At 46.4% G+C, this 27229-nt stretch overlaps 1 protein-coding gene across 2 annotated transcripts in view; it reads right to left on the bottom strand.

Annotated features, from left to right (window-relative positions):
- LOC147880404 (putative protein phosphatase 2C 4) overlaps positions 1-27229 on the bottom strand; it is a 51941-nt gene that overhangs the window by 8117 nt on the left and 16595 nt on the right. Inside the window, exon 3 of one of the 2 annotated variants that reach the window (XM_087370774.1) lies at positions 18007-18271. The exons of the other annotated variant lie outside the window; for it this stretch is intronic. Within the exon in view, the coding sequence (XP_087226900.1) occupies positions 18007-18271 (265 nt within the window). The remainder of the gene's footprint in view (positions 1-18006; positions 18272-27229) is intronic. 2 annotated transcript variants of the gene reach the window in all.

The following is a 27229-nucleotide window of genomic DNA, read 5'->3' as shown; positions in this document are numbered from 1 at the left end:
TTTCTGCCAATGCTTGTAAAGCAGTCCAGCCATATTATGCAGCCAAACCATGCTTCAAAGCCATTGATGGTGCCTTTGGATGCAGGACAAAAATCTGATGTCAGGCGATTACAGCTGCATATACTAAAGGTTTTTGTGGGGATAGATGTTCAAATGACGATAGCAGCTTAAATCATGGAAATAAATATGGACAGCAACAACAATAAACTAGCACGTCAAGAGCAGCCATTGATACTATGAAAATACCTCCTAGTTTTGCAATGCACACACTGATGGCACAAGGGTAAAATTCATATATGATTTGTCCGTGATTCTTAAGAGCACGATCAGGATCAAGCCGAGGAATTGAAGCAGATGAGCCATCAAATCAGCCAATATATTCGTGAGGAGATGTGCACACTGCAATGCAGGAGATAGGCAAGCAGCCCATGCTTTCTCCTATGCAGCTATTCAGTGAATCATAAGAGGCACAATGACCCCACTTTTAGGGGATCCAGGAACGAGGCTAGGAGGTCTCTAATAGCAAGGATGATGCTCTTATGTTGACCAGCCCCCAGGCAATTCCTATGCAAGGCGAACTCCATTTACCTACGCCAATGGAAGAGACAGACTATCCCTTGGTCACACCTTTTGCACACTCTTTAGGGTCCAAGAGGCTATTCAGTAAACCCAATGATGGTTACGTCATGCGATTCTCATGAATTGGCATGGACAAGCATGCATTGACCAAACTTGGTGGGATTGGTCAAGGCATGCTTTTGGGAGAGCTTGTCCCTCTAGCATTTAATTCTCAGCTCTATTTCAGCACAATCCCTATGAGAGGAGTGGCCTCGATCTCAATCAGGCACTACATAGAGTCTAGACCCCTCAAATGCAGCTTGGACATATTTATGTGGAAGGACAGCATATGCCTAATACGCACATAGTTTTGTGAAATATACTTTGAGATGTTTTGGATTGTTCTACTGTCATCTATTCCCTAGATTGGTGTTTCTGATTTCTCTCTTGTGGACACACAAAAGTTTGAAGTTTGATTACATCATTAGAGCATGGTTGCATAACTGGAGAGCCATGAATTGGTGGTTGGAAGAGAGATTTGAGAGACTAGGATTTCATAGGAGGGTGAGATATGAAGCCAGGAGGTGTATTCCTTGGTGATCAAGCCATGCAGGTGCTTTTGTAATGTGGATGCTGATGGAACTTTGGAAGATCAAGATTCGGAGCCACATGGTTGCACACTGAAGGATGAGAATTAAACCTAGAGGATCTAAAGGATACATTAGGGAGGGTGATCTGTGCAGCAGATCCAAATGACATCAATAAATAGATGCATAAATATTTTGATGCATTATCAATGATCATTGGGATGACTGCAAATTCAATGCTTCTACACATTCAACTGGTGGACACTTTACCTGAGGCATGGATCATTCTAAAGAACTTGTAGAGATGGTGAATACCAGTCACATTGTAGTGCTCCAAAATCAGTTGTTCATGCTGAAGATGGAAGAAGGTGACCAGGTGAGTGATCATCTAGTCAAACTCCAAGTGTGAAAAGGTCACCTGGCTGCTATAGGGTAGAAGGTAGACAGCAATCTGTTGGCCACTCTCATGCTCAAAAAATTGCCAAGGAGCTTCAATGGGCTAGTGACGACCTTGACAACTGGAGAGATACTCAAACCATCGACCTTTGAGGACCTTGGTCCCTTGTTTATCCAAAAGGAAGTAAGGCAAAGGCCGCATGGGGATGATGGCAATGAGAAGGTGTCCAAAGGTAGATTGAAAGGCAGAGAAAGGGAAGCCCGGTAAGAAAAGCAAGGGCACTTCCTAGGACGGAGATAAGAAGAAAAAGAAAGAAAGTGGTTTTGTTGTAATATGCCTAGACACCTGGCAATAGATTGTTGAAAGAGAAAGGCTGATCAAAAGAAGCATCAAGAGGAAACAACCAAGGGAGATGAGCTTGCAAAAGAGTCAGCTAATGTAATACAAGGTATACGTCATGGAAGATGAGAAAGATAAAGACCACTTTGAGATGGAATTTGGGTTGGTGACTACTACTAATCAAAGTATTGGCTTCAGAACTCATAGACATGTTGATAGGGGTAGTTCGTTGAGGTACTTAGTGAAGAGACATGGAAGCTAGCTAGGAACGGAATGGAAATATGGAAAGCATAATGAAAGGCAGAATGGAAAGGAAAGAAAGTACAAGTGCAAGGCAATAACCAAAATACTCACAATGTATTGATAGCTTGATGTTGACTATTGTAATAGACAATAGACAAGTACAACACTATATAGTGTGACACTAGACTCTAGAAAGTTACAATGTCTATGGGATATCTCCCAATATGACACATGGCACATCTAGGACTCACTAGACTCTAAAACACCACCTAGAACACACATTTTTGACTCACTTTGGCTTCATATTCCAACACCCCCCCATGAGGCAAGGTGAGAGACTACTGGAATGGAACCAATAACAGAACATGACAATGACAATCATCAAAACTGTGCATGCCGATCCAGAACTAGACATGGCTCCCATACAATCTCAGAGGCAAGTGAGCATGGCTCAAAGGCTAGTGAGCATAACATAGAAAGCTCATCTAGCATGGCTCAGAGGCTCATCATGCATGGATGCATGATCAACTCAGAGGTCTAGGAGACCAATGCACCAACATCCTGGAACTCTCAAGCCAGGCCTGATAAACAAATAGACCTATCAATGCCAATACATGGCTCCCACAGTACATCCCCCCTTGGCTTCATAACAAGACATGTCAGGAAGCCACACACCAAAATAGGAAAACCAATACATCTTTTTAGGAGGACTATCCAAGGCAGAGGACCTTTAGACTCAATGACAACCAAACACTTAGTTACATATCATTTTAGGGAGACTACCCAGGGTAGAGGATCCCAAAATACATCAAGCTGTCGGAATAATAAAAATAGATCTCTTAGGAGTAAGAGATGTCCTCCAAGTAGCCATTGCACATGTGTGCACATCCCTGCGAGTCGATGATGATGTCGATGAAGCACTAGGCATGGATGCCTCAAAATATGTATCGGTGAAGTCCATGGGGTAGCTACATGGAGCGGTCATGGCATGACTCTCAAAATAAAAGATGGAGAGTCACCAAAAAGTCGATGTAGAGGTTGGAGGTGCCACAAGGACTAGTAGAGTCACTCAATATGCAAGCCTAGCACCACGGGCAATCAGAGAAGTAATTAGAGAAGCCAAGAAGTAACCGTACCTCACATCAAGATCATTTTTCTTTATCTTCTTGCTGCAAATTAGTGTGGAGTCTACACACCGTTATAGAAGGCGGATGAGGTGTGAAATGTGGTAGCTCGAATGGCGAGAAGATACAACTTTGTGGGCAACAGGAGAAGCGTGAGCAGTAGGAGCAGCAGTGTGCGCAGCTAGATGACGGGCAAAGAGGATAGCTACGTGGGCAGCAAGAGAGTTGCATGGGCAGCTATAGCTTTCAATGGAAAGGAGTAGGGAAGGAGAGCTCCTCCAAGAGAAGAGAGGGCAGCTTCTCTTTCCGGCCACCCTCTACCTCATGGAGAAGCAAGGAGGAAGGGAAGGGCTAGGAAGGAAGGCTCTGATACCATATGAAGAGACATGGAAGCTAGCTAGGAACGGAATGGAAATATGGAAAGCATAATGGAAGGCAGAATGGAAAGGAAAGAAAGTACAAGTGCAAGGCAATAACCAAAATACTCACAATGTATTGATAGCTTGATGTTGATTGTTGTAATAGAAAATAGACAAGTACAACACTATTTAGTGTGACACTAGACTCTAGAAAGTCACAATGTCTATGGGCTATCTCCCAATATGACACGTGGCACATCTAGGACTCACTAGACTATAAAACACCGCCTAGATGACCTAGAACACACATTTTTGACTCACTTTGGATTCATATTCCAACACTTAGCTTGTTGGACAACAAGCAACAAATTGAAGACTAAGGACACCTTCCAGATAGATATAGGAGTAGCTTTCTTGAGGGAGGCACTTAGAGCCTTCTATTCATTGGTGGAACTAGTTGGTGTGAATGGCTCTGCGGAGTTATTACTTATAGGTTGTTGCTAGTGATGAAGAATTATTAGGGAGGACCCGCTACAAATGGGAGTACTCTTGTACCATGGTGGGCTAGAGGTTTCAATCTGAGACGAGCTCATTTTGAGCTTGTCTTTGGAGACACCATGGAGTCATTCCAAGGTTTCCCGATGTGTTTTATGGATCATGTGGCTTAGATAACGGGTTGAAATAGACCCAAGAGACTGGGTTCTTTTTAGGGTCAAGATGCTCCTTATTTGGATAGACACCATACACACTTTGATGGCCATTTAAGTATGTAGGGGTCTTGCAGGGTTGCTTCTGTTATGAGGGCCTTTTTCGTCAAGGAGCCGAGAGGCTTCCCTTCTTCTCAAAGGTCACTCCATGTTTGAGGTGGCTTTCAACCTCAGCCTTGGATTTTTACCAAGCTTTTGCTTTAGTAGGTCTTGGCCCTCTCTGGTTTTTCCTCATGCTATGTATGGTGTATTGTTGACTTGAGCACTTTTCTCTTGTGGCTTTCTTCATCCTTAATAGAGGCTTTTTCTTGGAAACTATGGAAAAAGCGCGTAGCAAAGTGCTCACAATCACACTCTATGTGTGTGTGTGTGTGTGGGGTAGGGCCAATCAGATTTGGGCTTTACACATCCTGTCAAATGGTGGAGAAAGAGATTAAAACAGATTTAGCACTCCAAGGTTCCACTACGCCAGCAGGTCTTTCTATGGCGTGTTCTATTGGGGGTTGTTCCATCTGGACAGCTTTTATCATGCAGACGTATTGCTCTAGCTATTTGTCATCGGTGTTTAGCGCCAAGGGGATCCGTATCTCATATCTTTTGGCATTGTCCCGAGACACAGAGCTTCTTGGGCACCCTTTGGCACAGATTGAGAATGCGATTTTCTCATGCTTCTTTTGGCAAGCTTTTCTGGTTGTTTTGGATCTATCCTAGACGGCCGGCTTTTGAGTTTTCTTTACCTGGATTCGCTATTGGGCACTCTCGACCCTCTGGAAAGCTAAAAACCACAGAGTCCTTGGAGATCCAGTTTTTTCTCCTTTTGTTTTCTTCAATCATTCTTTGCAGCAATCGCTTTTTGATTGTCTGCAAACTCACTGCATAGATCAAGATGTATATTTGTCCTACATGGACATTTTCGCTTGATGTAATCTTTCAGCTTTTTTTTTATGGATAGCTATCTTGTAATATAAAGCACTCAAAATTTTCACTAAAAAAAAGAAAAAATGTGTGTGTGTGTGTTACCATTAGGAATCTTCTTTAAAAAATGAGATTGTTGAGCATAATTTATTGCCTCTAAAGGATTGCATCCTCGTTGCAATCAAAAATCAATGCTCCTACGAGCTCCCTCCCTCCCCGTCGTGCCCCGTCTACCCCCCCCTCGCTTTCTGCGCGGCCCCTCCCTCTCCCTCCGCTAGCTGCTGCCGCGCAGCCAGCCGCCCCCTCTCCGCCACGCTCCCCCTCCCCCTCTCCTCATCGCTCCTCCACTCGTCGCTCCCCCCTCTCCTCGCCACGCTCCTTCACCCCGCCCCGTCATTCCTCGCCACTCAGCTCCGCTCACCCACCCCACCCCGCTTCCCATTCCTCCCCCCTTCCTTTTCCTTTTCCTTCCCCACCTTGGGAGTTCGCAGTTAGTCAAGCGATATGGCGGCTACGTGCCCAGAACCGGTGGCCCAGACGGACCCCCCCCTCCATCAGCCTATCGCGTCACATTGATAGAGCACCAGGTCTCCTTGGTGAAGCAGGCCGTCACGGACTTCTCCCAGACATCAGTTTATGGGAGAGTCATTGGCTACTCCCCTTCATGAGCAGACATCAGGGACTGGTTGCAGTCCACCCTCTACCTCGAGGACAGTCACATTGAGGAGGTTGCACTCATGGGATGTGGCATTTTCTGGCTTAAGCTCTCCTCAGCACAGGCTGCGAGCGACATGGTCAGACGATCCCCTACTTCTGTGGGTGGGAAGATCATTCTCATGGTCCCTTGGTACAGGGGCTTCAGTGTAGCGGGCTTCGACGCCCAGTTACCCTTATCTTCCCAGGTCTCGCAACCGAGCTTCGCTCGATCATCAAGGACCTGGGGGCGCACTTTGGTTGGCCTATGCAGGACACCTACATTGATGCGGCGGCAGCCCAAGGGGTGCCACGTGTCAAAGTGGCAGTCCTTGATCCACAGAGCATCCCCTCGAAGTTCGAGATAGAGACAGACACAGGTGTGGTGACGCAGCGCGTTCTGGTCACTGGTCGCCCAAACCAGTGTCTGAGATGCCACGGCTTCGGGCACCAGGCTCGCTCATGTCCTCGCTTCATGGGTACAGAACCTCAGAAGACCCCCGCTCAGGCAGCTCAGGATACTCTGCTCCAGTCAGCGACATCCCCTCCCGAAGGGCAAGGCTGGACGGAAGTCAAACGAAAACGGAAGGGCAACAAAGCAGGCCCCAAAAAACCTTCCCAGCCACAGCAAGAGCCCCCTCAGATGATCCCTACTCATCAGCAGCCCGGTAAGGGGAAGGAGAAGGGAAAGGAGAAGGTCAGCCAGCCTCCCCCTCAGCCGTCATCCCGCCCTCCCCCCCCTCCCCCCTCCTCCTCGATTCTCCAAACCCCACCTCCTCCAGGTTCCCCCCCTGCACCAGTGGTTTCCGCGCCACTCTCTTCCTCGAGCATGATACAGAAGGAATCCCCCCTCCTCCACCTGCACCACCTGCAGCCCCGAAGCCAGCACATACCTCACCCTCGTCCATCCCTCCGGGCCCGACGGCGGGGATAGGCCCTTCCCCACAGGTGGCCAGCACCCCTCCCTCCGGTTCAGACTCCTCATCTTTGTCTCCAAGCCCAAGGGCTGCTCCTAGAGCTCTTCCACTGGAGTTTTACCGAGCAGGTCCTTGGGATTACTTGGATGCAGCGAGTATTGGCTCCTTTCCCGCATGCCTAGACATCATCATCTTCTTCCTCCGCAAGGGGGCGGAGGGTAAGGTGTCCATTTTGGCTCCGCACGATGGTCCTAGCTATTCCTTCACTATCTCCAGTGAAGGGAGTGAGCAATGGACGAATGAAAATGTTTGGGAGACGATATGTGACCAGACCCAGGAACAGGTGCAGGACTGGATTGGTAGCAGAGCAGCGGAGCTTCTTCAGCAGCAGTGGCAGGAGGGTGATGTTCGTCTGCGTTGGCGCCACAGCGCCAAACGTTTTCGACTCCTGGTCATTATTAGGCCACCGTTGGAGTGGGCCTACGCGGAAGGGCTTCGCCCCTGGAGGACTTCAGAGGTTGCGGGCTTCTACGGCATTTCCTTGGCAGAGGCGTCAAGTTGGTTAGAAAGAGCTTACCACCACGGGACGAAGGGCCTTTCCCCTCTGCTGAAGGTTTTAGAGGATGGGTCCGATGATCCGACCTCTCCTTCGAAACCTTCACAGAAGCGCCTTCGTCTCCACACAGGACATCCTCCGATCACTTCGACTTCGACCGCAAGCAGACAGCTGTTTGTGGCCCACCTTCCCTCCTCATGAGTTTACGCATTATCTCTTGGAACGTTAACGGGTTCCACTCATCAGGCACCCGTGGCCCCAGGAAGATGGTGCTCAGACAGGAGCTCCAGCCAGCTTTGGTGGGAAAGGTAGATGTGCTCCTACTACAGGAACACAAGCTTTCGGCGTCACAGACCAATATTTGTGGGAAGGTCCTCACAGGACGCTCCCACACCTACTGGGAACCTTCGATTGACGAGCAGGGGAGAAGCGGGGGTGTCTGCACCTCCATCGACGCTTCTCTAGTTCAGCATGTGTTTGGTTTTGGCACTTTGATCCCAGGACGTGCGCTTTGGGTGGGCCTGCATATTGAGGGATCCCGCATCGGTATCCTCAATATCTACGCCCCGACTGATCTCAGACCTAGATCCGTTTTTTGGAGATCCTTGATAGACCTCTTGCCAAAGATGGACTCTTGGATTGTAGGAGGGGACCTCAACAGCCTTGAGACCTTAGAGGATCAGCAGGGAAGGGGCCCAGAGTTCCTCGGTATAGCTCAGGCAGAGCAGACAGATTGGGACTCCTTCCTCTTTGCAGTGGAAGGTCGGGACAGCTGGAGGGAGCCATCCTTTCGCAAATGGCCTGGGAGTCTGGACTTCTCTTGGGGCTACAAGAGGGAGGGATGCAGACTCCTGGAGCGGCTGGACCGTTTCTATGTTAGTGATTGGGCGCTTGGCAAAGGAGGAGAGTTAGGAGTGGTTCCAGGGACGACACTTTCAGACCATGCCCCAGTCATCCTAGTCCTGGACTCGGCCTCTCAGTCCTCACCTCCACGTTCATACCGGATCCCAGATTCCATCTACACCAGAGCAACGGTTCACAGCGGGATAGTGGACCTTTGGGAGCAGGAGTGGGACCCCACCAGGGATATGGCAGCACAAGTAGCTCAGGCGCTTGCTGAGTCTAGCCGCATTTGCCAGCAGGAGGCGATTCAGGTCAGACAGCGGTGTTGGGCACGGGAGAGGGGTCTCAGACGTGATCTCGCCTCGATTCAGAGGATGCAGCAGTCTTCTCCAGGCTCTGAGGAGCTCAGACAGCAGGAGGTTCGGGCCCGAGCCATGCTAGAGGAGATTACCCAGCGTCGCTCAGAGTTTTCATTTCATGCTTCCAAGTCCTTCTGGGCTAGGAAAGGCGACAAGATGTGCAGAGAGTTCTTCAGGACTCATGGATAGAGGTCAATAGGGGAGCAGCTCCGTTCTCTTAGGACGCAGGATGGTAGTGTCAGGACAGATCCAGATGAGGTCCGGGACTTGGCGACAGACTTCTACAGATCATTATTCCAGCAGGAGCCCCCAGACCCTCGTGGCCGCATTTGCAAGGAGGAGGTGTGGAGATCTACACCGAGACTCGTGCAGCCCAGCATGAGCGACACCCTTCTCGCACCTTTCACTGTTGCAGAGATGCAGGATGCGGTGAGTGCTATTGATGGGCAGAAATGCCCAGGTGAGGATGGCCTCTCTAGAGGTTTCTTCACCACCTTTTGGGAGCAGATCCACCGACCCTTGCTCGCAGCCTTCCAGCACATCTTCTCCACTGGGCGGATGCCAGAGAGCCTTGCGACAGACCTGATTTGCCTCATCCCCAAAGGAGGGGACCGCCAGGAGATCAGACAGTGGCGCCCAATCACCCTCCTCCCGACCGCCTACAAAATCCTCGCCAAGATGATCAGCAGTCGCATCCGCCCCCTGCTACACGACTTGATTCATGACACCCAGACTGGTTTTGTCCAAGATCGCAGCATCTTGGACAACATCTTCACTTTCTCAGAGGCGACGGAATGGGCCCAGGACAGTGGCCAGCACCTTGCCATACTCCTCCTCGACTTTGAGAAGGCGTACGACAGGGTAGACTGGTCCTTCTTGGAAGGTACACTCGCTCGGTTCGGTTTCCCGGATGAGTGATCAGAGGTATTGCTAGCCTTTACAGATCGGCCTCCAGTCGGGTTATCATTAGCGGCAGGATGGGGGAGAGATTCACACTCGAGCGCTCGGTGCGTCAGGGCTGTCCATTAGCGCCTTACCTCTTCCTATTTTTTGCGGAGGCCATGACACACTTCCTTCGAGCTCGTACCACTGGTCTTCGCGGGATGCGTCTCCCTATTCGAGAGGATACCGAGCTGCTGGACTCCGAGTATGCAGACAACACAGCCCTATATGTGCAGGATGATGTCGAGTCACTGGAGCGAGTGAGACTATCCCTAGAGATTTTTTGCCTTGCGGCTGGGGCGAAAATCAACTGGCAGAAGTCAGTTGGTTTTCTTACAGATCCGGGAGCCAGCTCACAGTGGGATATTTTCCTGGGGTTTCGCTGGATCCCTAGAGGAAAGACGACATGTTACCTGGGATTCCAGGTAGGCCTGGATATCACACCGGCTTAGTAGTTCTTGCCGGTCCTAGCCTCCATACGACGGAAGCTTGCTTTCTGGAGCACGGCTCGGCTTTCCTTGGCAGGCAAGGCCCTTGTGGTCAACCAGGTCCTTCTTGCCACTGCTTGGTATGTGGCCTCTTGTTGGTGTTTTTCGAGGTCTTGTGTAGCCCAGCTGAGGAGACTGGTGCGGAACTTCCTATGGTCTGGTTCAGACGGTTCCGGCACCACCAGAGCTAGGGTCGCCTGGCAGACGGTCATTCTCCCCCAGGCAGAGGTCGGCCTCGGCATCATAGATCCAGAGCTGCAAAGTCAGGCACTTCTTGGCAAGCTAGTCATCCGCGGTCTGACCCCAGGAGGACAGACGTGGAAGCTCTTGCTACAGCATGGTCTCAGTGGGTGTACTCCCCAGAGAGGGGGTGTTTGGCAGCCTTCTATCCGATGGATCTTCACTTCAGTCCCGTTCCCCCTTCCTCCGTAGCCTCATTTCGGTCTGGAGGAAGTTGCGACACAGCCTTTCCCAGGTTCCCCCTAGCTGCCGAGAGGAGACAGACAGACAGCCCTTGATCTGGAGTAGCCAGGTGACAGATGACACAGGTCGTCAGCTTGGAGAGAGATCCCATATTCCTTGGGCGCTCTGGGCGCATGGGCCCGCGCGCTTGTTCCGGGTTTGGAGGGACGTCTACAGTCGGATGAGCCCAGGCGAGCTGGCAGCAGCAGTAGGTACAGCACGTGGGATCCAGGCTCGACGAGCGGAGATTGATGCTGCCATCCCTGCAGGTTGGAGGATTCCCGTAGGCACCGGACAGCTCTTCCCGGGAGATGAGAGGTGGCTAGGACAGTTCACTCCACGAGGCATTCCTTTGGTGGTGGCAGGCCTCTTCTCGGACTCTTCGGTACACTTCTTCTCCATCACTGATGACAGTTGCCTACAGAGCAGAGAGGCCGTGATCGACCCCCAGCTTCCCTGGCAGTGCCTTCGCATTGTAGGGTTGCAAGGGAAGACTGGGCATATAGACCCCCTGATTATGCAAGACCAGGATTGGAGACTCTGGATATGGGAGGGCCGTTCCTTGTCAAAGGTGGAGTGGGACCCAGGGGAGTGGCGTTGGCCACCGTCGGAGACCTCAGAGAACCCTACCCCCTTCTTTTCTTACAGTGCACGCACGGGTCGACGTGCTCTTGGGGCTCTCCAGCGTGGGCTACCCACACAGGCACATAGGTGGTATGCGCAAGGGATATCCTTGGTCTTTCTTCGCACCTTCTGGAAGACTCTTTGGGCTAGTTGGCGTCCGAGGAAGATCTCCTACTTCCTTTGGATGGTGGCACACAAGGGGCTTCCAGTTGGTAGCTGACTGAGACAGATGGGGCAGAAGGGGCATTGCTAGATGTGTCTTCAGGAGGAGGAGTCCCTGAAGCATTGCCTTTGGAGCTGCTCGCACGCGCTGACGGTTTGGAAGGGAATCATGGGGATCTTAGCTAGGGCTACACCCGAGCTAGGACCGATCACTTGGGGTGCCGTTTGTTGGTGCAGCACTGAGCAGGGACATCACTTGGCCTATGAGTTCTCTAGACAGGATCCCATCTTTTTCATCACGCAGGCCACTTGGGCATACATGGACAGCTTCCCATGGCATTTGACAGAGATAGATGCAGGAGCGATGCCTCGGCACCCAGTTTGGGAGATCATAGGGAGCATCACAGGCTGGCATATCTGGACTTCCAGATGCGCGCAGACTGTAGGAGCTCAGACTTCTTCTACTACCCAGACCCTCGCAAATATCTGGAGCACGATCATTCACACACTCAAGGGTCAGTGGGATCAGATTCAGGGAGAGACCCGGGCAGGGAAGGAAAAGAGACGACGTTTCCTTCGCGACTGGGACCACCGGGAGTTATTCTTCCAGCACTCCACTCAGAGTCTTCAGTGGCATTACGCCCCTCCACCATGGCTGTTTGTCCACTCTCCGATGATTATGCCCTAGGAGGCTTGTATTTAGCATTTTGACTTCTCGGGCTGAATCCGTTTTGTGATTACAGCCCGCTGGCCTTCAGGCCTTCTTGTACTCTCGCTTTCAAGTAATATAACTAGCACTACTTTTTGCGCAAAAAAAAATAATTTATTGCCTCTAGAAGATGAATTTATACTTAGAAATGCTCATTTGGAAGAGACTAATATGAAATTGTATACTCTTCACAAGCTGTTGTAGCTTGAATGAAGAGAAAGGAGACTACTTTTTTATTGGCCTTCTTCTTTAGTGCTAGCCTTTGTGCTGCATAAATTTAGTACGAAGCCCTTTGCATGAATAAATGCTCAAGTATATCCGGGTGTGCGGATGTGTATGTGTGAGAGCATACGTGTATAATGTGGTCTACACACAAGGTTGGGTACTGATGACATCTATGGGGATGTCATAGTAGCTAAGCTATATGTGACGGAGTTTATTGTTTTCAACCTTATGAGTGATTGTAATGCAATTGAAGCTGCACTATGTATTCTCTTTTCACCGGATGAGTTTTGACGTGTTCCTGGATTCATCTTGATGTATGTTCCCACCATATTAGCAGGGGGATTAGCACACATGCAAATTCACCTTGTGAAGTTTTCATCCACATTGTGTCTTGCTAATATTGTGAGAAATTATTGCCTTGTCAACTATATTGTCTAAGCATTTCTTGCTTATAAATGCTCCTTTGGGAGAGACTAAAATAAAAGTGGATTGCCTTTTGATTGGCATTTTCCTTTAGTGCTAGCCTTTTTCATGGCTAAGTCTACCCTTCACCTGGAGTGCTGACAAAAATTCAGTACGACACCCTTTGCATAAATGGATGCTCAAGTATGTGTGGGTGTGCGGATATATATGTGTGTGAGCATATGCTTATAATATCATCATCGGGCGCTAATGATGGCAGTGGGGATGTCATAGTCGCTAGTTCCTCCTATGCATGATGGAGTTTATGGTCTTCAATCTTGTGAGTGACTGTCATGAGATTGAAACTGCACAGTGTTGTGTTTTCAAAGGATGGCTTTGCGCATGTTCTTGGATTCACCCCAACACACACTTTTTCTTTGTGAAAAATATTATCTCATTATAAAAATATATACATTTATAGCTTCCCAGAATGGAGCAGCTACTACTCAAAACTAAAAATAATGATAAAGCACTTCCAGTTGGGCCAAAAAAAGCTCTCCAAGAGAATGCACATCTTGGAGAGATCTATTCAGGGAGGAACGGAAGAAATGATAAACATCCACAGTGAAGAGTGCCCGTATAGTCAAATGTTATGGGCATGATATAAACACCACAAAGCCCAATAGTGACACCAACAAAGGAATTCAACATAGGCTGGTGTGTAGAGGCATATCTGTCAAATAACCAAAACTTCCTGCCAAAAGAAAGCTTGGGTAAACCAGCACGAAGATAAGCCCCCAATCTAGGAAGAAGATCTTGAGCCATATTGTCGGTTCAGAGAAGATGCATGATAGTCTCCCTAGGATGCGAACATGTAGGGCAGACCGAAGAGACTATATGTCTAGCAGCCAACAAAGAATCCACCAGTAATGTGCTGACCAAACAACACCACAAGAAAACCCTTTTCCTGAGATGAAGTTTACAACTCCAGACGCGTCAAACAAACCTCCACCAAGTAAGAGACCTATGAAAATGCCATAATTGATTCCCATGTGCTGAATCCATGGTTGTGGAAGTAATATACGATAAGCTTAAGGTTGCACCATAGTAGTGCGCATGCGCCAAATAAACCTGTGATGCATACCCAAACAAAAATGTAAGAACGTGTGGAACCCTAGTCATCCACCACATTGTCAACAGTAGAAATGCCCAAATGATGAAGGAAATATGCATTTCTAGGCTGAAGACGTGCTAAAGGAGGAAAAAAGGCATGGCTCCAATGGATAATTTGCAAATGGAGGGAATTCCCAGGATCCAAAGGACGACCTGACCAATGCAGACGAGCCAAGAGCTACTGCCAATCTTGAAGCAAACAAGTAGAAGTGGGACACCCAGGAACACAACCTTGGAAATGCCCAAAAATAACATTTGATATAGCATGACTCCAATGGCCAAAGGCATCTGTCCTGAGAGAACCAATCAGACAAGAAAACATAACTGCCCATGGCTGACTTTGCTTCAAAAAGGTGAGCAAAAGTGTGGCCTTATAAGCTAACACATGAGTATGAATGTTTAAGATGTTCAAACCCCATGCATCTTGGGCCGACAATTATAGTTGTATTTGAGAAGATGTGGTCAGTTTTAAAGTGCCAAAGGCATTCCATAACCTTAAACATAAATTTCTCAATGTCCAAAACAAGACCAAGGAAAAATTGGCAAGTGAAAACTCCACATATGCCATGCGAATGGACTGCACTCTCTGAGAGGAACATGCATCACCTCTACACACAAACAATTTTTTTGAGTGAAATCCTCTGTACACACACACACACACAACGTTTGTTCAAAATCCTTTGCAACGATTGGGTAGGTATGAGAAGGAAAAGAACATGGAAGCAGCTATCCTTCATTGAACCAAAGTTAGAGTGAACAATGAACAAGGGACTTTCCATGTCAGGATTTGTGGCTTAATAATTTCTTAACCTTAGACTTAAGGATGGATCTATGGATAGACACTATGGAAGGGTATGCCCATTTGATGTGAGACTTTTCATAGGGCACAATCTTCACAAGAGCTACCACTCTTCCATAGAGACACTCTTTCATCAAAAGGATGCTTCTATTTTTAGCTATACATGTACACACATACCTTTCAAGTCTAAGAGAGGCGTCTTGTATGGAACAACAAAATTGCATACTTATTTTCCAAAGAAATCTTGTTCTGTACTATCACACTAGTCTCTTTGCGCCTGAGCTCACTTCTGATATTCAATTACGAGGATTGAAATCGGCCTTCAATAAATTAAAGGGCAGTAAAACTAACAAGTAACTAGGCAACACTGTTACATTAACAATTCAGCAAAAGTATTACCAGCAGACTGGGAGGGCCCTTGCACCAAGACAAAGACACGGATTGGCCCCAAACCTTGGCGCCCCTTTTGGTATTTCTTTATTTAAGTGAGAGGTCAAGAATCCCAGGCTATATAAAGGTTACAATCTTTCTTACATCTGGGGCATTCCACATCCCATTGGGCATCCACCACTCTTGGCAGTAGGTCTTCATCCCCATTCCAAGAAGCTTGCACACAGCCTAGAACTATCACTAGTAACCACACTTGGCCACACAATTCCCCAAAGCTGTCACTAGTGCCCAATTAGCCATCTATCTGCTCAAAGCAGAAAAGGAAAGCATACAAGAGCTTTCTCCACTGTCTAGTCTCTCACCCTATTGACATACATCCATAGTTGCAATATGATCGGCCGTACCATACGCGCATGGAATATTTATTTCATACACGTATGGTTCACCCAACCATACACATACGGACCCAACTATGCATATATCCTTAGATATCAACTTGATTCCCATAAGAGAATTGGCTTCACAACACAACAATCAAACACTATGGCAGTCACACCTGTACCATCCCTCTCAGGGTTCTAGGGATACTTCCCATTCCAAGCATGGATTCCTGACCCCTGCCTACTCAGCAATGAGGCTATACTCAACATGTGACCCATCTCCTAAAGAAACCATTCCTACACGTAACTTGTTACCTACCGAAGCCAGCAAATAGGATACACAATGAATTCGAACCCACTTGCATTCAGTGCTCTTCCCACTCTCAGTAGGCATCAGAATTCCAAGTATTAGCCCTGCAGGGATCTGCTCTCACACCCATGTGACCGTAGGCATCCATTTTCAATGCAAACGCCTGCATCAAACCCAGGAGCTGTTACTAGCAGCCCTTGCAGGACCACACACTCCCCAAACAACCACCACAAGTGTCCACTGACTCACTGGAATACCCAAAAAATGGGTAAAAGCATGACTGATTTGCCCACAATGCTCAGAAGCAAGAACTTACATGCAAGCATTCACGGTGATCAACCCTGCCAACTAGGCTTCTCCAAAATAGCTCACAACTGAAATGCCAATTAATGAACATCCAACACTGTCCTGCATGGCTTGTAGTAAGCCTTGAAATCTTTCTAGCAATCCCACAGTGGGACACACAATCCTCTTTTATACTACTAGTGCCCTCTTGAGCATAAGTTCAGGACCAATGATCAGTTGTAGAGAGGACAATCTCAGCTTGTCAACATCCTGTACAAAAAACATATAGGTTGACTGTGACAAGCAATGATATGTCCGTACACGCTGTATGTCATTCGTACATACAGATACTTGCAGCCGTACATAGGCCATACAAAGGCTGTACACACAGCCATATGTGTGCCAACCCACACGTGTAGCAGTCCGTACCATCGCAGCCTGTACAACAGGCGTACGATAGTCCATACGTATAGCAGTCCGTACACACAAGCGCTAGCAATTCTCCTCCAGCTGCTGTGATTTATCTGTATACTCAGCCCACTGTAACAGACCGTATACACAACCTATACAGAGTCGTTGTACTTGTACTCTGTACCACCCGTACATATCCTCCGTACCATCAGCCATACCAGACCAGCATTTATTCATCGTACGGGATCCGTACTATGAGACCATGCCCTCCGTATCACGTCCGTACTACTCTCCGTACCAGCAGCAGCAAACTCGATGTCAATCTGCCAAAAATCTGCTTCTTCCTCTAAGCTTCTCCAGCTTCCATTCCAAATGGGGAGAAAGGGGGCAATTTGGGGCTTTTGGTCCCCTACAAGGCTATTTCCCCCAATGAGGGTACCAAGGCCCAACTTTGGGCCTATTGGCCCCCCATAGGCCCCTTAATTGGCCTTTTAATCCCTCGAATTGAGCCAAGGCACTAGCTCACCCCCAAGGCACCAATCCCTAGGGGACTCTTGCACACCCACATCATGTGACCTTGCCAACTAGATTCCCAGGGTGGGCCCACATGCAAGTACAAAACTCACGCCCTCATTGACAAGGATTCTGATTGTTGCAAGATTCACATTCCAATCATAGCAAAATAGAGTCTTGTAAAAACTTTGATATACCAGGGATATTTTATGATCATGTATATACTTAACTGGAAGGTAAGGGAATACTGATAGCGTAAGAAATAAACACAATATTGTTGATGCAGTACGTGATGAACCAGATCACATGGTGGCAACTAGAAATCAATTTGAAATGCCTCTTGAAAAGTATCCAACACTTGACTAGAATACCAAATATTAAGCCAGACCTCAGTTTGAAAGTGTGTCAAGCCCTGAATACAGACTCTTAAAACTTATATCCTGAAATTCTGAGGTTAGAATATGACTTCAAGTCTTCTCACGCCTACATGCACATTATGATGTTCAAAAATGAGGAAGGTAGGATCTTTCTATGCCATAGACCAGGTCACTTTGTCTAGGTGGGCAAATGGGAGTAAAAATGAACAAGCCTGCAATCCTTTTCTTTAGGATAGAGAATCAAATATTCCCATCTTAGATTCATATTACCTGGCAGGACCTCATTGTATAGGAGCACATGCTTGACCAGTTGGAAGGTCTATCCTGCATGCCCAAAATGCTATGCACACAAGATAAACTTATAAACTGTATCCAGCTGGCTGAGTAACAGGAGCTTTCTTTGTGGTCACATGAGTTTTTTTTCCTATTTAAAGGATCTTTCTGATGCTCTTGAACTAGACCACAATAGACAGGTGGCTTTATTTCAGCATCTTAATAAATTCCAAATACTTTAGGATATCCTCTGGAGTCTACAAATTTATTCAAGCAGGGTGGCCCACAGTACACCAATCAATCTTTGCTGTGACTTGATACAAAAGAGTCCAATGTATACATTCCAGCCCTGTGAAATCAAACAAGGAAGCTACCAAAATGTGGAGTGACTTTTTTTGTGTGTCCCAAACAGAATTAAGCCGAGATTATTGAAATTAATCATGATGAGATCTTTAATCATGCTCACTTAACAATTTATACATACCAGCTTTCCTTGCAGCCCGAAAAATCAGCTCTTCAATGAGATGCTGAGCTGGATCCCCATCAGGAAATCTATCCATGAACCACTCCACATGAAAAACAACTTCTTCATTGCTGAAATACTGGTACAGACCATCCGAAGACAGCACCAAAAAGCGGTCATTTGGCCCAAGCATATGATGACAAAGGGCAGGTATGCATGTGACATATGGAGCTGTGCCAACATAGTCAACACGGAACACTCCAAGAAGAGAATTGTTCCATGTAGGCTGCATTGAAAAAACATGTACCAAATTTCAGACCAGCATTTTAGCAAGAAAAACAAGCACAAAAGGTTCTAATCAACATTTACCAAGATTAGGTACTTCCAACATCCCTCCCCAAAAGAATGCAAGCATGATATTAATTCATTCATCAATATTAACATACACTACGGAAAGTCAGCTTGACTTTTCACGAGAATTAGAACATCTTTACAAAATAGGATATCCAATAATGGACCCTATGGAGGGTGCACTCTTGTGGAAGGCACATCCAATAGGAACCAAGGGTCACACGTGGCTCGAGCTATTTGTACGAACTTGCCCGTCAACCAGGAAACTTTCCTTCCATTCCATATATTTATCATCAGTATCATCATCAAGCAGGAAGCTTTCTAATCAGGGACGCATCTTTCCCCTCCAATCTCATCACAAGCAGGAAGCTTTCTTATCAGGGACGCATCTTCCCCCTCGATCTTGGCCATATCTGTTTGCATGCTTGACCCCCACAAAAGTGCGCTTTTTGTACATTGACTCAATTGTGCATGATCGTATGCAGAGGAAAGCAACGACAGATGCGGAGGAGATGAGAGCAACACGGGAACAAGATGAATGACGAAAATCATTCATAGGGCCTGCCCGAGATCGAAAAAGAAGACGAATTGGATGCATAGCATGGAAAAGAGGGTGGAAAGCTGAGAGAGAGAGAGAGAGAGAGAGAGAGAGAGAGAGAGAGAGAGAGATTTCAGGGAAGAAAATAGAAAATCGAAATTGGACTAATCGTAAAACGTCATGCACACATGTACACCCCGCAGTAAAAGGAATTAATTTTTGGAAATCAAATTTCTGAATTTTTCTTTTAAGGTGAAGACTCCAAGAAGGCGAAACCCCCAAAAGAGGGGGCTGCGAAGGATGCGGAAGGAAGAGCAAAGCTGGGAGCAACAAGGGAAAAAGGGGCCATTGAAGCGGAGGATGCGGAAGGAAGGTCTTCACAGCAGGGAATGATCAGATGGAAGGGGAGTACTTGGGAAGTAGCAGCAGCCGCCTTGAAGAAGCCACCTCATGCCAAGGATGTGCAAGAGGAGCAGCAGTAGCAGCACACGTCGTCTTGGAGTGGCTTGCCTGAGGAGCTATTGTGAAAAGTCGTGGCTCACCTGCCAGCCCTCAAGCTTCTGGAGCTGCAAGCAGTATGCAAGTCATGGCTTTCCTTACCTCGCTCTCAAGCCTTTCTGCATACATGGTTGGAAATTAGAGCATCGTTCCGAAGGGGATTGCCATAGCTCGTCATGCAAGGGCGGGTGCATGGGTAATAGACACGAATACATTGCGTTTGGAAGAGGTGGTTCCGCTTTCCATCTCCACAACCCTGCAACAATATTACCTGCGGCCACCAGTACATTCTTTGGAGATGTCTATGCAGTGCTAGCAGGCTCGTGTCTTGTGCCCATGTCGGCCCCAGAGCCCTCGTGTTCAATCCCCCAATGAATGCCCATAAGAAGGGCAATATGATGATGGTAGCTGACCCTATAGCGGGTTTCTAACGGGTGATATGGCGTGCCTGGGGTGATGGGTGCCATCCTGACATCATCGTCTATGATTCCAAGACAGAGTTGTGGAGTTGAGGACTGGTATCGAGCCATTGAAAGTCACTGTGAGGAGGTTGTGGATGCATATTTATTTATGTTTGCAAGGGAGGGAGCGGCGGTGCTTGCCTACTACACAAAGCTGGATGTGTGCAGTATGGTTAAGGTCCCTAAATGGGACTGGCCTTCCGATTTTGAAACTGTCAGCAAATGCAATGGCCAACTTTTGTTTTTATCATCCGTGCGGCATGATGAATGTTTTCGAGGCTTCCAAATCTGGGAATGGCAATGGGCTGGTGGCACAAGAAAATGGGTAGAGTTGATCAAAACCAGGCTGCCCCCAGAGTATTGTGGCCTTTCAGGGGCCGAATCTGCAAGTGCTACCTCAAATTTCTTATTGTGAATGAAAATCTTGTTTGTATGATTGGTATGGAATTCCCAAAACTCTATTGGCCTCCCATGTTGTACGATGTGGTTCTTGATTTATGGCAACATTTACCATACATTGGGGACCAGGAAGCTTACTATGAGTTACACTTGTGCATAGACTATAAGGGTCTGAACGGACTCACAATCAAGAACAAGCATCCTTTGCTGAGGACGACGATCTCATCGTCCATCTACTTTATGGAGCCAAGTATTTTACGAAGATCGATTTTAGAACAGGCTATCAAAAGATATACATATTTGAGAGAGATGTCTATAAGACCATAATTTGAAAGTGATTCGTTTATTATGAGTTCTCGCTGCTTCCATTTGGACTCACTAATGTACCAACAACTTTCGAAAGATAAATGATTTGCTTTGTCCATATCTTGAAAACTTTTTATGGTCTTTTTATCCATAAAAGTTCCAGAGCGTGGTCTTTTATAGCAAGACTCTTTCATAGCATGGACGTCATCTATGAATATTGGCTCTGAAAGAGCAACTCTTTGAGAATTGAAACAAGAACTCACATATCTTGGACACATCGTCTCGGTGAATGGTGTCTGTATTGACTATGAGAAAGTCAAAAAGATATGTGAGTCGCCCATTGTGAGAATGATTACGAGGTCAAATCCTTTCTTGGATTTGTGAACTTCTTCCAGACCTTTATTGTGCTAAGATAGCATTACCCTCACCGCGGACTTTGTCTAAAGGGGTGGTGAAAGGGAAGTACAATAAGTACAGGCCCATTGTGTGCAATATTTCAAGAAATCAAAACATGAGTGACATCAGCTCCCATGCTGCAAATTGTGGATCCTAGTAACCCATTTGTGGTTGAATCAAATGCCAGTGACTGCGCTGTTGGCACGTGCTGGTTTGAGAACGGTAGAGTGGTAGCTTTTGAGAGTAAAAAGCCAGTCGGCCTACAATATAAGTGGCCAAACATCTAAAAGAGCTACAAGCTATTAGTGACATTTGAAAAGTGCATAAATTATCTATATGTATATACTTTTGGGGTCTACGGGGATAATTCTTCTTTGAAATATTTTCGTAACTTTGATTTGAGGGATAGGAAAGTCCAGTAGTCGGAGCTTATGAAAGAATTTGATGTCGATATCTATTATTGAAAAGGACTACCAACAATGCAGCTATCTAGCCTCCTCCTAGATTGGAAAGCCTTGCCTTGGTCAAACACAATAAAAGTTGCTAATTCCGTACCCATATATTTTGGATTAACTGCCAAATGTTGATTTCAACATTTCATATTCATGACTCGAAAAGAATGCAACATCACTAATATCCATAGTTGGTCACTCCCTCTTGTTTCAAAGGGAATGTAATTCAATACCTCGTCCAACATATGTGGAAGAGGATCAATTGGGCTGTTCAAAACATTATCCTGATCTATCCTTGCAAGTTGCAACCACTACTCTAGATCATCCTACCCATAAAGCACAATGACACCATAAATGAAATGAAGAGGTGAAAGAGCTGAGAGAAAGATCTCTGTACTAGTTTATGCCTCATTCAGCTCCTTAGTCTCAAGCTCTATGCATATGCCATCATCTTTGAAATTGAGAAAAAAGAAAAGTTTCTCCAATGGCTTCCACATCAAGCTCCATGAATACTATATCATCTGGATCGATGTTAGAGACCTTATCATCTGGAGTTCTCACTATACCTTGTACCCTTCATCGTCAATGTCCTATATTGGCTTCTTCAATAAAAACTCCAATACTTTAGCCAAGTGACCTACACCTTCACAAACCGTTTCTTTTGGATCCATGAGACTCAAAGGCATTAACTAGAGAATGATAGGCATCTCTATTAGTCTCAAGGTTACCACTTGGATAGACGCCAACTATCTACATCTCAAGATTGCTAGCACTTACTCTATCAAATAGTTCATGCAGTCATCAGGCACTTTTCCATCAATACCTTTCAAAGAAGAAAAAAGGGAACCTAAAGGAATGAGAGCGTTTACAACATTACCCAAGCTTGGCATGGAAAAATATATTAACTTCTCCTCGCTTCTTCTATCCTACCAAGATGATGGCCTCTAACATACACCATCTTATCATAAGACTCTTCTATCTCTAGGATAGAAGTCTTTAAGAGATGCATCAGTAGGGTGTTAGGACACTTTGAGTGGTAGTACCCTTTCTGGTTGCAACTGTGACGAGCTTCCTTGACTTATTATGTGGTGTTCTTGTAGCCTTGGTCTTTAGGTCTATCAACTCAAGTCGCAGCTCATTGATTGCCTTTGCAAGATCCAGAATTGAAGTGTCAATTGCAAGGAGAAGAGAAACAAAATGTGAAATAGAATAGATTGGAGGAAAAGAGGTGGTGCCATGGCAGATCCAGCATTGTGTGAGGTATCAACTGTGTGCACATGCAGTGTACACACTGTGCCTACCAAGGAGTAATTGAATGCTTGATCTTCATATATTCTGTCAACCTTCGTAGCAATAACCTTCACCTGCTCCATGATGGTCGGTGCCTTTTCCTTCAACTTAGTTGATCATGTTGCCATACGTAACATTCCATTGGCAAAAACTCATTGTCAAGCCCGAGTCCCTTAAGCATCTCCAGGAGAACGGCTGTTCGATCCAAATCTCGATGTGCCATCTTTCCTACCTCCTACCTTAACTAGGCCACCTGCAGTCACACATGCGGGGTATTCCTTTTGGCCAAAATGCTCCACAAGAGTTGCAGTGAGCAACTACTAAATTTTCTAAATCTCCTTGGCTTGCTTGTATTTGAAGTGGGGGCTCATTCTCTTTCAGAAGTATTATGGAGGCCTAGGTCAAGGAGACGCACTTCTTACTTCATGCTACAAAGGAATGGAGACTGCTGCCGTGCGATGAATGCCCTTCTACTCCCCTATAGCATCTCCCTCAGTCCCAATGAATAGGAGGGCTGTTGGAGTTTCTGTGTGCCAGGTGAGTCATAAGTATGACTGTGGGTGCCTCTCGCTTCTACAATAACAAAAATGAAATGGTACTTGGCTTTACAATTGCGTTGGAATTTTTTACAGCCAACTTAAATTAAAAGTAAAGTTTTATATATATACAACAGCTCAAAGAGCCCTATATCTATAGCATAAGAACCTGAAACCTGAAAGCTGTCTCAAGGAGCACATGCTTGTTGGAGGTATAAGGGATCTGGAAGATCATTCACCTTTTACAAGCATGACTTGAAGACCTCTTGTATAGTGTGGCCAGAAGATGTAGGGTACCAGGGATGACCTAAAGAATGTAACCTGAAGAAAGCTGTGCAGGCTGAAATGCAGCAGGAAATGGACACTCAAAAGAAGGCCTAGGTCATGGAAAGGAGAGAATGCAGTGCCGTCATGAGGAACAAGAGGCTAGGCTGTAGCAAGCACTGACACTGATGCAGGAACAACACACCTCTGTGTTGCCAGAGCATGCCAAGGCTGAACAACACTTGGCTGAATTAAAAGATCATATTGTAGCCAGGGATAGCATACATGTGCATGAGATCTCCCAGCTCCGTGAGATACATTTCGTGAAGCTCACGGTTGCACAAAGCAAACACACCAACATGGAGAAGTCACATGAAGATTTAAAGCCAAACTTTTGGTATCCTTTCAAATGCACAAGTACAAACCTCGGTACTGCCACTACAAGTAAAAGTACGATGAAATGTGCCATCTTATGGATATCATCAAGGCTTTGGAAGGTAGGAAATCTGTGACGGTAAGGAAAGGAAGACTGCATAGTTTGAGAGGCAAAGGCATCCAAATGAGTCACGGGAAAGCAGTGGGAGTCATTGTAAGAGCAAAGGGAGTGTGTGAGCCAGCGCCAAAGGAAGAGTGGAAGGGAAGAAAATCCTAAGAGTCAAAAGAAATGCCAAAATGAAAAGAAAGAAGAAAATAAGAAGAGAGCCTAGGGAGAGGAGATTTGATAAATTAATTTAAAAAAGGTTGATTGAATCAAAGACTGGGAGATTTAGTCTCCTTCAAAACAAATACACAAGAATCCAAGGCTTTTTTCATTTTCCTTTTTCTTCATTAACTCTAAAATTCCAATCAGGAAAAGCAGAGATAAATAAACGAGAAATTCAATAGCAACTTTTCATCCCAAGAAATGTGTGTGATACCGTTCCATGGAGCTTCAATCCCAACAGCTGCACCAAAATTCTCATGCCACATCATACCTTGCAAATAGAACTGTCGGTATCCTTCGTGGTGGCTCGTTGTGCGACAACTGCTAGCGGGGAAAGACTCTCATAAGGGTCTTGAGAGTCGAAGTATGTACATGAGAAAGGGGGGGGGGGAGTAGAGGGGGGGGTTAAGAGGGGAAAGAATACATGGAAAGCTAAGAAAGAAAAAGGAGGGAAGGGAAGCATGTATATGTCAAGGCTAGAGAGGATCTTTCAAGATCATATTCATAAGCATAGAGGGAGAGGACAAAGCTTGAGAGATAGGCAAGATAGGGAACAAAGAAACCAGCACATGAGAAGGACGGACCAAGCATTATAGCAAATGAGAAGCAAAATGTACATAACCTTGGTATAGGTGAGGGAGAGTCCCAGCCATCAAGGGAAGGCCCCCATTTTGTAGCCAATTCTCTATCAATAAATTGCCATACCACGTGGATGGGGTAGCTTCCATGTAAACATAAGAGCCAAAATACTCTCAATTGGGTGTGACACCCTTGGCCTCCATTTTCACAAGAATCAAGACCCAATCTCCCATGTCAGGATTGAGTGACTCACATTAATGGACCCTTCCCTTATATTATGATGTGCAAATGCCACCTAGGAGGACAAATAAAGGATTGACACAAAGATGCTTGCTACCTCATCCTACTTTCCTCTTATAAAATCCTATATGCTTAAACTATGTACAACCACCTACTTAATCCTTACACATGGAAGGGTGGCCCCTAGAGACAGCTTGCTATAAAGAAAGTACTTGGAGACAAATAAAACAATACTGAAGACTAATGATAGCTGAAGAAGAAATAGATATATCACAAACGGAACTCAGTACACGAGAAGATATGAGTGAGAAGCTCTGGAAGAAGCAAACATCAATCCTCCAGGGAAGACAACTGTAGTGGACTTCTGCACTAGCTCCACAAGTTGGAACTGAACCAAATCTGAGACATCAAACTGATGCAAGAGTTGCTGAGCCTACACTCAGATTGAAAGTGGAACTCAGCGAAGGAGGCAGTCAGGAGGTAGAAGTGGAGGCAGTAGAGGAGGCAGCCAGGAGGCAGAAGTGGAGGCAGCAGAGGAGGCAGCCAGGAGGCAGAAGTGGAGGCAGCAGAGGAGGCAGCCAAGGGGCAGAAGAGGCTCAGGGTGTGCAGGGACCTTTGGAGCTTGAAGAAGTGAGGAGTACCTAGGCCCCCCCCTTTTAAATAGGGAGGGGCCAGTTGGTCAACCAACTGGTCGGCCAGCTGGTTGGCCCAGATCTGACTAACCTGGTCCGATATTGACCGACCAGGTCAATCTGGTCGGCCAGATTTGGTCGGCCAAAAAGGGGCCTTTTGTGGCCTCCGATCCAGGGCTCTTTGGTAGGGCTTTGGTTGTGGAATTTTGTCTGGGTTTTGATTGTTGATTTGGGTCCTGACGGAGAGTCACCTGTGGTGTTTTTACCTGTAAGTGATCGGACCTTTGCGCCAGTTTGACCTTTGATTATCCTGTCCTCTAGAATTGGAGATTGCCTGGCTTAACACCCCCTCTCAATGTCCAATGTAGACGGGAGAAGCAAAGAGGTGTTCCATGAGTGATCTATCTTCTTCATCAGCCCTTTTTTTTTTTTAATAAAGGGGTTTTCATTTAGATGAAGATGCCTACAAAGTAGGTTTTCATCTTCACTAAATGCCCAGATGATGGTACAAAAAAGAAGTACTTGAAGGAGTGCCCTCGCAAGGGATTTGTTCACTTCCTTAAGTATACAAAAAACTACTAAGAAGAAGGAGACGGTATACCAATCTCCAACCGTGGGCTGAGATGCTCAAGAGTAGGGCGATTAACCGGCTTGGTAAGAATATTAGCATGATTATCGGCAGCTGGAACATAGATCAATCGAATAGTGCCTAATTCCACTTGCTCGCGAGTAAAATGAAAGTGGACACCAACATGTTTGGTGCGGTTGGAAAAAATGGGATTGCCGGCGAGAGTGATGGCACTTTTGTTGTCGACGTAGAGGATCGTTGGTTCAGTACAAGGAAAGTGTAGCTCTGCCAGAAACTGTCGGAGATATATGGCCTCTGTGGTACAATCATACAAGGCCCGGTATTCAGCCTCAGTAGAAGAGCCAGCAACAGTTTCTTGTTTACGGCTAGACCAAGAAACGGGTGCCGAGCCAAACGAGAAAATATAGCCGCCATGAGAACGACAATTGTCCGGGTCGCCAGCCCAGTCGGAATCAGTGTATCCCTGTAGTGTTAGTCCTGGTCTGAAATGTAAAACCATAAGAGTAAGTACCACGTATGAACCGCAAGATACGAATACATGCATGCCAATGAGTGAGCTTGGGTTCATTAAAGTACTGACTGAGAATGGAAACTGAGTAAGCAAGATCCGGACGAGTGTGAAGGAGCCAGAGGAGTTTGCCAACAACTTGACGATAGAGATGTTCATCAAAGGGAGGAGACTCCAAGTCTTTTGAGAGCTTGACTGTGGGATCGAAGGGAGTGGCAGCGAGCTTAGGCTCATGGGGAATGATCTGATCAAGGAGGAGTTGAAGAGCATATTTCTGTTGAGAAACAAAAATGCCATCAGAATGTTGAACAACTTCCATGCCTAAGAAATAGGAGAGAAGACCGAGATCGGTCATTTCAAAAGTGGTGCTGAGTTGAGTTTTAATGAATTGAAGTGTAGTGGGAGTAGAGCCTAAAAGCAAAAGATCATCTCGTAGAGTAATATAAAGCAGACCCCCTCTGACGATTGATGGATATATAAATTTGGATCAAAAGGAGTGGAA

The sequence above is a fragment of the Dipteris shenzhenensis genome, chromosome 32 (assembly GCF_047967505.1).
Source record: "Dipteris shenzhenensis isolate YYH24624 ecotype China chromosome 32, Dip_SZ_1.0, whole genome shotgun sequence".
NCBI lineage: Eukaryota > Viridiplantae > Streptophyta > Polypodiopsida > Gleicheniales > Dipteridaceae > Dipteris > Dipteris shenzhenensis.
This window is presented reverse-complemented; position numbering and strand designations above follow the sequence as displayed.